The sequence below is a fragment of the Dermacentor albipictus genome, chromosome 4, assembly GCF_038994185.2.
Source record: "Dermacentor albipictus isolate Rhodes 1998 colony chromosome 4, USDA_Dalb.pri_finalv2, whole genome shotgun sequence".
In the NCBI taxonomy this organism is placed as follows: domain Eukaryota; kingdom Metazoa; phylum Arthropoda; class Arachnida; order Ixodida; family Ixodidae; genus Dermacentor; species Dermacentor albipictus.
This window is the reverse complement of record NC_091824.1, coordinates 41,418,849-41,432,684: the sequence shown is the minus strand read 5'-3', so window position 1 is coordinate 41,432,684 and position 13,836 is coordinate 41,418,849. Positions and strand designations below refer to the sequence as shown.

General features: G+C 49.0%; 1 protein-coding gene across 1 annotated transcript in view; it reads right to left on the bottom strand.

Annotated features, from left to right (window-relative positions):
- The window catches only part of LOC135907159 (3-oxoacyl-[acyl-carrier-protein] reductase FabG-like), an 84,992-nt gene that overhangs the window by 14,727 nt on the left and 56,429 nt on the right, over window positions 1-13,836 (bottom strand). The window contains exons 6-7 of the mRNA XM_070538054.1: window positions 8,226-8,295; window positions 531-567 (exon numbers count right to left, since the gene is read on the bottom strand). Of these exons, the coding sequence (XP_070394155.1) occupies window positions 531-567; window positions 8,226-8,295 (107 nt within the window). The remainder of the gene's footprint in view (window positions 1-530; window positions 568-8,225; window positions 8,296-13,836) is intronic.

Below are 13,836 nucleotides of genomic sequence, written 5' to 3'. Positions count from 1 at the left end.
GCACCCGCCAAGTATAGCAACTCTTCTGTACGGCCTACTAGATGCACTCACCCACTAAATATTGTACGCTTTACGTCCTACCTGTATTGTCACATTTTTTCATTTACCCGTTGATTTATGGAATGAACTAGATGGTACTTTGCGCAACCTACCACTTCATAGCTTTGCCATTCTTTTATCTAAACACCGTACAATTTGGAATATTGTACATCCGATTTGTTGTATCATGCATTACAGTTGCATTACCTCTTTGTACCTGCGTGGTATATCTTGCATAAAGACCGCTGTATGCGTATATAAAAATTAAGAAATTAAATAAACCCTGCTTTCCGGGTTGATGGAAGTCACACGTTGCCCTGTTTTCTTACCTTTAACCTATATTTGCGAATATTTTCTATAAAAACTAAACAAATTGATGGCATGGTAAGTCATTAGCCCTTTGATGTTTTCTTAAATATAACAGCACATTTGCTTGCATGGCAGCACAAGTGCTTGGTATGTGCACTGAAACATAGATTCATTTGACTTACTTGACCGCATTCACCCGCACACCATACGGAGCGTTCTCTGAAAGAAAGGGAACTCTATACATGAAGAGTATTGCGGTGTGCAGTTGTCAATTTTCTTTAGGTTAAAATTCAGACCTTTTTAAGTATAGAAATTTGTGAGAACATGCGCATACAAGAAAAGAGAAACCCAGAAGATTAAAAAATGGCACCACTGTGTTTAGTTTATAAAAGGGCTCTATCATAGTTTTTAATTGGTCGTGACAATAGTATTTAAAAAGGTAAACGACCCTATTTTCTATCATCATTGAGATTAAGCAGTGTAGCAAAGGAAAAGCTAAGAAGTGCAAAAGGAATGAATAAAAAGAAGACGAGTCTCATTGCCCGTGAAAAAAAGGGCTAGAATTCAGAATTACAAATCAAGGACAAAATTAGGCACAAAAAAATCTGGTAAAAATTTAAAACGCGTATTCACAAAGCTATTAGTGCGAGCAGTTCTACATAACTATAGCACCTTGCCATGCTGGCACATAATATGGATAAATTAAACACTATTGGAATAACAAACACTTGTACATTAAAGACGGTTTTACAAGAAATCATGTTCTGAGGTAAGTGGGATGTACGGCTCAATTACGCAGCTTTCTGTTATTTTTTGATAAATAGAACACTCTCAGAGCAGGTCTTGAAGAAGTGCTACCGCTCCTGCCTAGAATGACTGTCCCCGAGAAGCCACCCTCACAGTCACATCCAGTAGTATGGGCTTTCCCATGTGCTCCGTTATCCTCTCTTGCTTCCTTTTCGCGCGTGCTCCCTTAAGTGGTCGGTCATGCAGCGTTCAGTTTCGCCGATATACGTTCCACCACAGGACATGCTGATGAAATAAATTACACCTCTGGTGCACTTACCTAAAGGCTTTTCATGCATCGTGCGTCAATATGGTCTGATTTTACGACAAATTCAAGAGAACAGTTCAAATTCACGGGTACAGCCTACTGCGGTCCAGTAAACTAGAGGCACGCCATGACGGTTCGCGGCCTTTTCAAGGTTGTGTGACATCAGTGTGCATGCGGCATTGCCTCCGGCCTCACGTTAGGTCTTCAAAGCATCTGCCTTTACCCTTCATGTACCGTGTTTGGCATTTTAACGCTACAGCGTCAAGGGCCCCGTGTAGCAGAAAATTTGGCGTCGGGGTCCAGTGTCAACCGTCTTTTCACGGAAACTCATTCTGAACCACGCATGCCCAACCACGCAGGACCTCTGTATAGCGCAGATACGTTACTGAACTAATTGAATTTCTCAACGTAAAATTCGACAGAAACATCGTAAAGTGCGACTTACACACAACATACAGACATGATTGCGTCGGACTGTAATTGGAATATACAAGAAAACATAATTCTGTTACGCAGAAACTAAAACACAAACTCATTTTCCAGCGTTTCTACCATTCACAGAGCGGCGCGCCCGATTCGTTACAACACCTCCAGATGGCGCTCGCCTCCACGCATCCGCGGCCCATAGTACAGGTTGCGTTTCTACCTGAAACCTCGCCTTCGCGTATAGCGTTCTCCGCGAGCGTTTCAAGGTAAACATTGCATTTACATAAGCTGCAATTGCCGTGAAGCGTGAGAAGCAGTCAATGATGTTTGAATGCTATCGCGTTCAACTCTTAATGGCGAAGCTTAAACGTCAACCAAATTCTTGCAGTAGTATCTTGGCTAAAAAATTTTAGACGAACGAAATGCAGCCAGCTGCCTAAATTCGACCTAATAGACTAGTAAAATTAGACTGCATTTGCATTGAGCAAATTTTGTGAGCAGCCGATTTTAAACAAATCGAAATTATTGCTCTTTTCTCTCTTTTATAATACGCGGAATCACAGTGCCATACTTGGATAAATGCGCGAGGCTGATAGAAGGAGATGACACGACGATCACCAAAATAAATCAATAAATATAAGAAATGCACACGCGTGGTGTCTGGTAGCTCATGCGTAAAAATAAAGCTGTTATCTTTATTGTAAAATAAAACTTCCAAGATGATTCGAGGGGACGTAAGGCCACTCTGTTAAGGAAAGCCCTAAATAAATTATGAGACTGCCTAAAAAAATTTCATTTCCCCCTCCCCCTCATTAGAACATCCTGCAAATACTCATCAATGAAGGACAAAATAATTCATGCGAAATAGTAGCAATATTTGAGCCAATATAAAAACTTCGACGCTGCAAATGCTGCTTGTTAAAAAGAGCAAACGTGAAACCAATAAAATTTAAACAAAGTTGAAAAGTACGGCACTTGCAGGCTTGCAGAGTTCTGAAAGCCAGCCACTGTTACCTTCTATAGATCGCTTTAAGAAAACCGAAACATTTCGAGGACGCTTAAGCTTTCCCTTTAAGCGTGGAATGCGATCATCATAACTATGGCTGGGATAATCGGATGCCGGCAAACACTGTAGAGATTCAGCAGTGAGGTGACCAGGGGCGCGATCGGAGATATTTTGTTCGATACGCGTTCTGTTCGGTTGCTGCAACGTCACAATGTGGCAGTATGCAAAATTTGTGACAACGGGGCGGAGAGAGCAGCCAATCAGGAAGTGGTGACCTCCCCGGAAGTTTACTTCCGTCGTTTGTCGTCTGCTTGCGGGCAGTATACTACAAAACGAAATGTTTCTCGACTTCCAAATGAATGAAACCTTTATCTAAAAAAAAAATGTATTTTTTCTTCTCAAGCCCAAACACCTTTTCAAATAGTAGCACGTGTGACTACTGCAATTTATAACTATTAGTTTCTTTGCGTCGTCCATAGGTGGTGTGACGCACAGCGAGAAGAAAAAAGAAAGAGAAACGACGGGAAGAGTGGCGCACTCTTCAAGAGGCAGCTACAACATTTCAGTGGCTCGCTGGCACCAATGATGGGGTCGATTGCGCTGTACAACCAACGAATTATTTGTTTCGAGAAACAAAAACAACGCCGGAATTAACTTTCTGCCATTCCTTCGAACGCGTTTCGCACCGCCACCCGCTCTCCTCCTTTCTCTAGAAACGCAAGCGCAACAACCTAAGTTCCCAACGGAAGCGCCATTTTCTCGAAATAAACTATGGATTGGATCCAAATGTGCCATGCCGCAGCCGCCTGTTGGATCCAATCCAATCCGCCAGACGCGCCATGCTAAGCCGTATGATCGCTCCAAGCTTCCCAGCTCTCGTAGGGTTCGGCGCCTAGCAGACGAAATGCTCGGTGGGAGGATGATTGACAGGAGCATGTCGTCATTTTGACGTCACCAAAAACGTGGCCACGCCCCGCCGCTGCCGACGTCGGCGCGGAGTAGGCCAATCGCGCGCGCCAGTAACCCAACTAACGCGCCGAACAACCATCTCCGATCGCACCCCAGGCGTGTAGAACAGCGACGGTTTCAAACTGTGGACGAAAAAATTTCACCGACGATTACGATGCTCCATAACGTGAATTTCGAGCGCAGTAGTTCAGGCGCTTTTAAATTCGCGGTATATTGTGGCAAGGAATTTGATTCCGAAGAGTAGGGTCGCTATCTTCTACACGTTCGAAAAGCCGACGTTCGATTGTTCGATCGATCGATCGCGCGATTGTCCAGGCAGCGCCGATATCGCGGCCTAGGCCAATCTAGCCCAATCGCGTGAGGCGAAATCGAACATCGACTTTTGCAACGTGTACAAGATAGCGGCCTAGGGTGCTCTCGGTGGTGTCGCCGATCCTCTGCTTAGGTAGCTCGTTTAGCAGCAGCAGCAGATGAAGCATTGCCACTGATTGCATCGCTTACTCTTCAGAAAGAAAGCGTGACCAACGCACGGCTGGCGTGAAGCGCATTCTCCAGCGAAGGCGGCGCCGCAGGGGAAGTAGCGCATGCGCAGTGAGCTCGTAGCCCATGCCAGCGCTTTGTTTCCACGCTCGCCACGTGCCTGCTGGCCGCCAGCACTGCGCTTTCCAGCACGCACTTTCGCCAAACCCTCCTCCACTTTCCGCCTGATGGTTCCGCTGCACCGTTCTGCCGGCTTTCCTCCTCGCGCCTCTTCGCTATGGCCGCTTTTTTCTTCCCCCGCGGCGCGCCGCGTTCGCTCTCATATTTCGCTGTTCTCGTTCGCTCGGTTACAAGTGATGCCAATGTTCGACGCAGGAGCGGGTGCTGCGCTCTAAAGGAGGCCCCGATGTCATACCGTCAAAGGTAGGTGAACTTGGGAAGGCTCCGTGGAACTGATGTTTTACGCGAGTCAATGCTTTGAGCGTTGTGGAGTTAGGCTGACGGTGCTTAAGCAGAGAAATCATGCAACTCCAGTCCGGCAACGTGCGTAGCAAGGCCAGCGATGCATGCTTCCGCGGACCAAACTGGTCCGCGGACCAAACTTCCGCGGACCAAACTGGTCCGCGTTTGGACCAAACTGGACCAAACTGGCATGCTTCCGCGGACCAAACAGTTTGGTCCAGCATGCCTGCTGGACCAAACTGGTCTTGACAGAGCGAAGTCAACAGTCAAGCCTGTCTTCAAAAGCGGCAAGGAGAGCAGACCGGCCAGCAGCCACTCGTGCGGCTAAAGCCTACAAGAAGCCAGGCGAGGATGATAGCGAGATCGGGCAGGGGTAATGTTCGAAGAACTCGCACCAGAATATCGAGTCTGCCAATGCAGCGATGGCTGAGTAGCGGGGCATACTGGTGACGTCGCGTAGTGGTTCTGACGAAGGTGGTGGCGTAGGTTGCGGCGTGATTTTGACCGCAGGTGTCGTATTGGCGGCTGTCCTGCTGCGGGTCAGTACGACCACTGCGGATCGCTGTCATCAAATATAACAAGACTGGGGCGCCCTTAACGAGTTCTGAGGGACACAAGTACACAGGAAGTCCCGGTCAGTATCTTTGTCTGCAGCCCACTGCTCGTCTAAGCATTCCTGTTTATTTTTCACTTTCGGCGGTCTTCGCCAGTGCTACATGACAGGGTGTCCCAGCTAACCTTAGAGTTTAAAAATATGCGAATACCACGTAGCTGGACAGAGCCAAGGCAATGTTCTTTGCTGTCGCTTGGTGATACTCATATTACTTTTTCATTTTCTATAACTGCATAATTAGCTCCAATTACCAAATAAACTTCTAAAATATTAAAATTAGATTAGAAGTGGCGATGATAAAATTTTAGAGCAACGGGAAACACTCTCGACATAGCTTTCTGTTGCACAAGACGTGCTACATAAAAGTGTTTTTTCCGATCGCGAAAGAAGCCTGAGAAAAATTGGGAGGACGCTTAAGCTTCGTCTTTCAAAAATCCATGATTGTTTCTCACACTTCCCGGCAACTGCAGCCTGTGAAATGTTTACCGGGAAATGCTCTGGGCGACGCTATGCACGAAGGCAGGCTTTATGATGGAAACGCGACCGCATGCGTGGACCGCGATGCGGCGAAGGCGAGCGCCATGTGGAAGTGTTTCAAAAAACGGGCGCAATGCTCTGTGGACTCCAAGATACTCACGCGGCGGTCCGCGCAAATGGCGCGCGCTGTCGCCGGTCTATGAATGGTAGAAACGCTGGAAAAGAGGTTTGTTTGAGTTTTCGCGTAACGGAATCATGCTTTCTCGTATATTCAAATCAGACGCCAAGAGATACCATGTATTCAGGTTGTGTGTAAGTCCCACTTTCTACGTATTTTAGCTTCATAAATACAATGAGTTTAGTAACTTCCTTGCGCCACAAGCAGGGCCTGGATATCGGTGGTCTTTTTGCAGAAACAACGTCCGACGCTGGAAGCCGAAGCTCATGTCGGATTTTCTGCGACACGGGGCCCCAACGGTAGCGAGTTAATATACGCAAAGTGCCTCGAGCGGCCAGGCTTGCCTACCGTGGTAAGTCTCCCAATGCAGAACACGCAACGCCGATACTGAGAGTGCGTAATGGAGCCGATTGACGAAAACACGAAAAAAAAAGAAAGATACGGCGATCGCACCGTGAGCGTGACGTGGTCGTTTGTCTTCGGTACCGGGGACGTCCACAACGAAAAGCTGTTTGCGGAGGCTAGTAGAGGCCGGAGAGAGGGTCTACTTTTCCATTATTGAGTTTTATGGCTCAAGGGGAGAGTGTCTACTATGGAAGTGCATCTCACGCCCTGACAGGGTGGCAAAGCGACATTTCAGTATCTATTATCTCCTCTAATTTTTAATGAGTTTAAAACATTTGTGCGGTCAGACACTCCTTAGACGGCGGCAGACAACATTTAGTGTATAATCAAGATTTGTAATTCAGTCTAGTGAGCACTGGAAAATAATTTACAACATAGAAGTGAATAAGGGTGCAAATTATTTTGCGGCGAGGAGGTCTTCAGAAGTTTGACGGAAAGACACCCAGGCGTCTCGCTTACTAACAAGGACACGCCGATTTAACATGATAATGAGTATGATACAAACAATTGCCACGTATATGTGTGTCCGTTTTGTGTTCTGGGTCCCTATAGCGTAAAAACTATTTCAATATGCTTCTATTCCAATCTCCTGACATCAAATGTGCGTAACCACCGACGCAAGCACCGGGCGGTCCCCCGCAGGGTTGTCTGGACACACGAATAAAACGCTCTCCTCGTTCATAGGAGGTCACTTTGGTTTCCTTGAAAAACGAATAACATTGCCTACACTTAGCGGCTTGTCGTATTTAATTGGCTGACAAGAGGCGAGGAGAACGCTCAAGTGGAGAGGGATTCAATGGGGCAGAGCTACTGCACTGAAAATTGATAACCGGATGAAGAGGGTGGTGTCGGCGTCTGCGATTGGTCGGCTTTCCCTTACTTAGATTGCTGTGGCTGGTCGAAAATCGCAGCGGCATGCAACGGAAGCTTAAGAATGACGCTAAAATGGACACTCAGCAAAGAAGAGATGGCTGAATGAGGTGGTAAACGTGCCGAAAGTGCTCGAAAACGTTTCACGACCACGCAAGAAGCTTTATTATGCGCAAATACACCCATGCTCTGCGGCAGGTGCGAGTAGCCAACGCCTGAGCGATCGGCGGCAGCCATCTTTTATTCCTTTCGGAATGGGGCTGCCTGCGGCAATTCAGAAGAAAATTCAGTTTTGTTCGGCATATTAATGCATCTCTAATGCGTACACGTCACTTTGACGCAGTGAGTTTTTGCGGTTTTGTGACGTCGCGTGACAGGTAGGTGAAATGGCTGCAGCCCGGAAACTTTTGACCAATAGCCGGAGGCTAATGGCAAAAAGGCGTCGAATCATAAATAACTGTTTTTCTTTTTTCTGTCAAATCATGCATAATCAGTGTGTACACATCATATCAGATGGGGAGCTTTATCAGATGGGGAGATGAAGATGGGGTTTTCGTGACGTCGCGTGACAGACAGGTGAAGTGGGGGTGGTCGAAAAAAGTTTTTGACCGATCGTGGAGGGCTGATAGGAGAATTGGAATAGAAAAGTTTGGAATAGTTTTACGTTATAGAGCCCCTGCTGCCTTTTCATGTTGGTGGTGCCGGTGTATGCCGCTACGCTCTGAGCTCCGCAACACCCGGCAAACGGCGATGGTATTGGACCACGTGCGACAGCACTTGCATTGCGTCCCATCTAGATGAAGGCAGTTCCGTTGTTTGCAGAAACTATGACAAACTACAACTACTGATTGTACACCTTCCACGATAAACTTCCAATATTTCATCTGGTGGCTTATGTTTAAAGGCCTGACTTAAACTGAGAATAACTGATGCTCACCAAATGCCGCGCATCGTGTCAGATGATCCAGCGCTGCTTTCGTCACGCTGTACGGTGTCGCGTTGCTTACCTGTCAGAAAAGAAATATCAGAAGGCTGTTAATCTTCACGAGCATTGAAGGTTAACGAAAACCATAGGGCCGGGTTTGAAGCCTCCTGTACATATTATGTGTATTAAATTAGAAAAGATACGTCTAAAAATTAAATATGTAGGTTTTAAGCGCCAATACCGCGACCTCATTATGAGGCACGGCGTAGTGGGGGACTCTGGAAATTCAGATCACTTGGAGCGCGCACCTAAATCTAATGTAAGGAAGAAGCAGTGCGCCGTGCAGAGCTCCGCAGCCGGATCGCCAATGCTACTGAAATGGGGCGCGGGCTAGACGCTGTTCCTTGTGTGACTGGCTAAGCTTACGCTGTTGCGTCTTCTTGTCCGCGTCCATCGTGCCGTCCACAGCCATGTCGGACTTATTTGCCATAATTGGTGGAGGTGCTGGGTCTCCTGGCATCCTGGAATTGCGGAGCCGGACTCTCCTTGCAGTCATGACCACCGCAAGCGCCACGAGCTTACCACCACCTGCTCCCCAGTCCTCCGTATGCCCCGGCACACTCCGTCAGCGGGACCCTCCCATCTTCAGCGGCACTGACGACCACGACGTTGGTGACTGGCTCTCATCATACGAACGCGTCAGTCTGAACAACAAATGGGATGACATCACGAAACTGACCACCGTCCCTTTTTACCTCACCGTAATTGCGCACTTGTGGTTTCGGAACCATGAAAGCGAAGTCCCAAGCTGGACGGTTTTCAAGACAAAGTTCAGCGAGGTCTTCGGGCGCCCTGCTTTTCAAAAGCTTCGTGCCGAACAGCGCCTGCAGTCGCGCTCTCAGCAGCCTGGTGAGACCTTTACCAGCTTCATCGAAGATGTCATCGATCTCTGTAAACACGTTGATGCGTTCATGACTGCGGGCAATAAAATCAAGCATATAATGAAGGGCATCGACGAGAACGCATTTCAGATACTCATTTCAAAGAGGCCCTCTACTGTTGCACAAGTTAGTGAACTGTGCCAAAGCTATGACGAGCTCCGCCGTCAACGCATCCTCACTCGCCGTCCTGTTCCCCATCACGAATCGTTGTCCGGATTGACCTCCCCTATTCATGATTCCACCCTCCTCTCGCAGATCAACGCTTTCGTCCGGGAAGAAGTAGCTCGCCAGCTCTCCCTCATCTCCAATCCGCCGGACTCAAGTTCGTCCCTTAGCCCGATCCTATGACATGTAGGAGAGCAAGTGTCCGAGGTGCTTACTCTGGAACGGGCGCCTCAACTCACCACCCCAGGGAGGTACGCCGACGCCGTCGCACGACCACGACCGCCGACCTTCCGGGCTCCGCCTCCGATGCCTAGCCCTGTTTTTACCCCCACGCCGCCACGACCTCCAGCCCACTGAGTAATTATTCCCTGGCGCACACCGGACAATCGGCCCATCTGCTATTCGTGCTGTATTCCCGGACACGCTGTACGCCTGTGCTGCCGCCGTCCACTTCATCCACGTTACGACCCACGCACAGCCGCGTACGACCATCCTTTGTCTTACGCTCTAGACCGCGATTTCCGACCGTGACAATCACAAAATTTCGCCCATACCTGTACGGCCGGTCCTTCGATGTCGTTACCGATCACCACGCACTTGGCTGTTTGTCGTCTTTAAAGGATCCCTGCGGCCGCCTAGCCCGGTGGGCACTGAGGCTCCAAGAGTACGACATCCGAGTTGACTACCGCTCAGGTAAGAAGCACGCTGATGCCGATGCTCTTTCGCCCTGTCCACGCCGATATTGTCAGTGTGTCCGTCCTAGACGACCCACTTCCATTCACTTCTGTCGACATGGCTTTGGAGCAGCGCAAGGACTCCTGAATTTCATCTTTGATAGATTACATCTCTAATTCACCTACACGCCCACCATCCCGAGCGTTACGCCGACAAGCTTCGCACTTCGCCATCCGCGACGGAATTGTCTATCGCCGTAACTACAGTTCCGACGGCCGCAAATGGCTGCTTGCAATACCTCGGCAGCTCCGCACTGATGTATGCGCCGCTTTCCACGCCGACCCTCAGTGCGCGCACGCTGGTTTCTTCAAGACCTACACCAGACTACGTCATAGGTTTTATTGGCGTGGTATGTACACATTTTTGCAAAAGTACATTCGCTCTTGCACAGAATGTCAACGCCGGAAGCCTGATCCTTGTCGCCCTTCTGGACCAATGCAACCTTTGCCGCGCCCTTCGTGACCCTTTAACCGGGTTGGGACAGACCTCTACGGGCCTCTGCCACTCACAGCTGCTGGCAATCGCTGGGTCATTGTAGCTGTAGACCATCTCACGAGGTATGCAGAAACGGCTGCTCTGCCAGCCGCGACGGCTCGTGAAGTTGCCTCCTTGCTCCTTCAACGCTTCGTTCTACGTCACGGCGCTCCCCGCGAACTGCTGAGCGACCATGGCCGCGTCTTTCTCGCCGATGTCATTCAAAAACTTCTCGCTGAATGCCGCATTATTCATCGCTGTACCACCGCATATCACCCGCAAACGAACGGATGGACAGAGCGCTTTAACCGAACTCTTGGCGACATGCTTTCGATGTATGTCGCCTCCAACCACACCAACTGGGACCTCATCCCTCCCTATGTCACGTACGCCTACAATACGGCACCCCAGTCAACGACGGGCTTTTCTCCCTTCTTTCTTCTATATGGCCGCGAACCATCATTTCCCATTGACACTATTCTTCCTTACCGTCCCGACTTATCAGAGGGTACACCTGTTTCCGAAGCCGCCCGGTATGCAGAAGATTGTCGGCAACTAGCTCGCTCCCTTACAACGCAAGATCAAGCCCTACAGAAATTTCGTCATGACGACGGGCGCCCCCACCACCAGTTTTCGCCTGACGCTCTCGTTTGCCTGTGGGTGCCTCCTACTTCGACACCAGGTGTCTCCTCCAAGTTCGTATCCCGATACCATGGGCCCTACCGGGTTCTACAGCAAACTTCTCCGGTGAACTACGTCATCGAACCTCTGACGCCCCCTACGGACCTGCGTCGCCGAGGCCGCGAAACTGTGCACGTAGATCGGCTCAAGCCGTGTCACGAGCCCTTCGTCCTCACGACGCCTTAGGCCTCCTGTGCGGCTCCGTCTTCAGCGGAGGGGGGGGGGGGGTTGTAAGGAAGAAGTGCGCCGTGCAGAGCTCCATAGCCGGATGGCCAATGCTACTGAAGTGGGGCTCGGGCTATAGAAGCTGTTCCTGGTGTGACTGGCTAAGCTTACGCTGTTGTCTCTTCTTGTCCGAGTCGTTCGTGTCGTCCACAGCCGTGTCGGACTTCTTTGCCATACTAAGTACACTGGTGTTTTCGAATTTCGCCCCCATCAAAGTGCAGCCACCGTGGCCAGGATTCAGCCTGCAACCTCGTGCTTAGCAGCCCGACACCATAGTCACTAAGCAACCACAGCGGGTAGACCTTTTTTATACGTTTGCTTATGTCAAACTAGTCGCTAAGAAATCTCTGTTGTTCATATTCAACCGGGTTTTCAAGAACGTTACGTGGTCACTTTATCCCCTAGAAATGTGATCCTGATGCAGTCGTTAGGCACTCACTTATAATTCACTTTTAATAACGCTGCGTGGACAAAACATTTATCCCATTTTGCGTGTGCTTAACTCGTCGTTATTGGACCTCTATAGACGACCATGCTGGCTCGACACGTAGAACATCGATCTTCGCACTTTGCCTCATTTGAAAACAAGAGGGTGATCCTATTCCCGGCAATGTAAGCCTCAATTTCATGCTGCAGAATACAAGAGCGCTAAGCTCCATACTATCGAGACTACTAAACAAAAACCAACAGTGCGTCATTGTGGCATCGTTGGCAGCCCACGGTGCGTCTCCTATGCATTTTCACTAATAATAACTCAGTTTGGCAATTAGGAAACAACATCTATCTTACCTTGAGCTTGAAGGAATACATCGGAAGCTTTTCTTTTGCCACTGCGATGTATCGGCTTTAAACAACGATTGGGAATTAAATTTTCAACTCTTCTATTGGGCTTACCACAGAGCTTCCTTTTTATCTATTAGTAGTAAAACATTTTTAATGGTCATCACCGTAAGAGCAAATAAACAGTCAGAAACGACGGTGCTTGTGCTGTCATTAACGACAGCCAGTAGGCGCCGCACGGGGGGACACTGCTGGGCACTGCAAAGCCGCGAGAGGATCACACCAAGCAGTTACAACCCGAGCACATACCCTTAACCTACACGCACATCCTAGAACACTAACTCTTTTACGAAGAACACTATCACCGCCTCATAATGCTCTGACGTGAGAGGAAGCTGTAATATGGCGAAAACTCCAAACAAACACATGTCCTCACTTGAATCTCTACCACGCCTACACCCTGCGCTGTATTCTTGCAAATGCCCACACTGCGATCAAAGCGCAACGCTAAAAAATAGCTTATAGAGTTTTACGCGCCAAAACCACTTTATGATTATGAGGCACGTCGTAGTGGAGGACTCCGGAAGTGTTGACCACCTGGGCTTCTTTAACATGAACCTCAATCTCAATCACCTCAATCGGTGCCCTCAATCAAGGGTACCGACCTTGAATATTGGATGGCAAGGTAACTGAGGAACCGAAGAAATAAAATAAAGGCCTCAGCCTTATCAGGCGTGGAAAAGGGGATAAGGTATTCCGTAGTATGTAACGAAGCATCGCAGTGTCTGTGTACACGAGTAAGCGGTGTCTAGTATTTTGATGCCGCCACATCTCGTTTTGTTTACTGGAGTAGTCGGCTTTTCCACATTCGAAGCCATGGTGATGCAGATACAGTGCACCATCACCATCAAAAATGTTACAAAATCTAGACTAAATACGTTTTTCGCATAAAATTTTATACTAGCAAAGTGACACTGCCCAGCATTCGCATAATTTACATCAACGCGCTCCTCTTAGAAGGCAAGTCGCGGGGCGCCATGAAGCAAGATAATGTCACGCAAGAGAAAGTCCGCGACGTCAGTGCCGCAACTGGAAGGGAGAGGCCGCTTGATTGCGTATCGGGCGGCGTAATCAGTTGCGACGGCTACCCATTTTTTCCGGAGGATGACGTGGAAAGGGACCGAGGTGCTCTAATCTAACACCCACCAAAAAAAAAACGGTTCCACAGCGACGGTGATCGGCTAGGAGATGACCGGCAGGTAGCACCTGAGGTGCTTTCCGACGCTGGCAGGGATCACAGGCAGCAACACAGCGTCGGACGGAGCGAACGAGACCAGACCAATAGAAGCGGCGGCGGATGCGGTCGTACGTGCGCGTTACCCCAAGATGTACTGCAGTTGGTGCGTCATGCATCTCAAAAAGCACAGTCTGTCGTAGATATTTTGGCACGACAAGAAGAAGATCAGAGCCGTCAGGGAGGAAGTTCCTTCGGTACAGAATACCGCTCTAGAGGACATATCGGCGAATGGATGCGTCGGTAGGCGTAGTGCGCAGACGCTCGATGAGTGCTCGCAGCGATAGGTCTCGGTACTGCTCATCGGCGATGTTAGCGAAGGCAGACA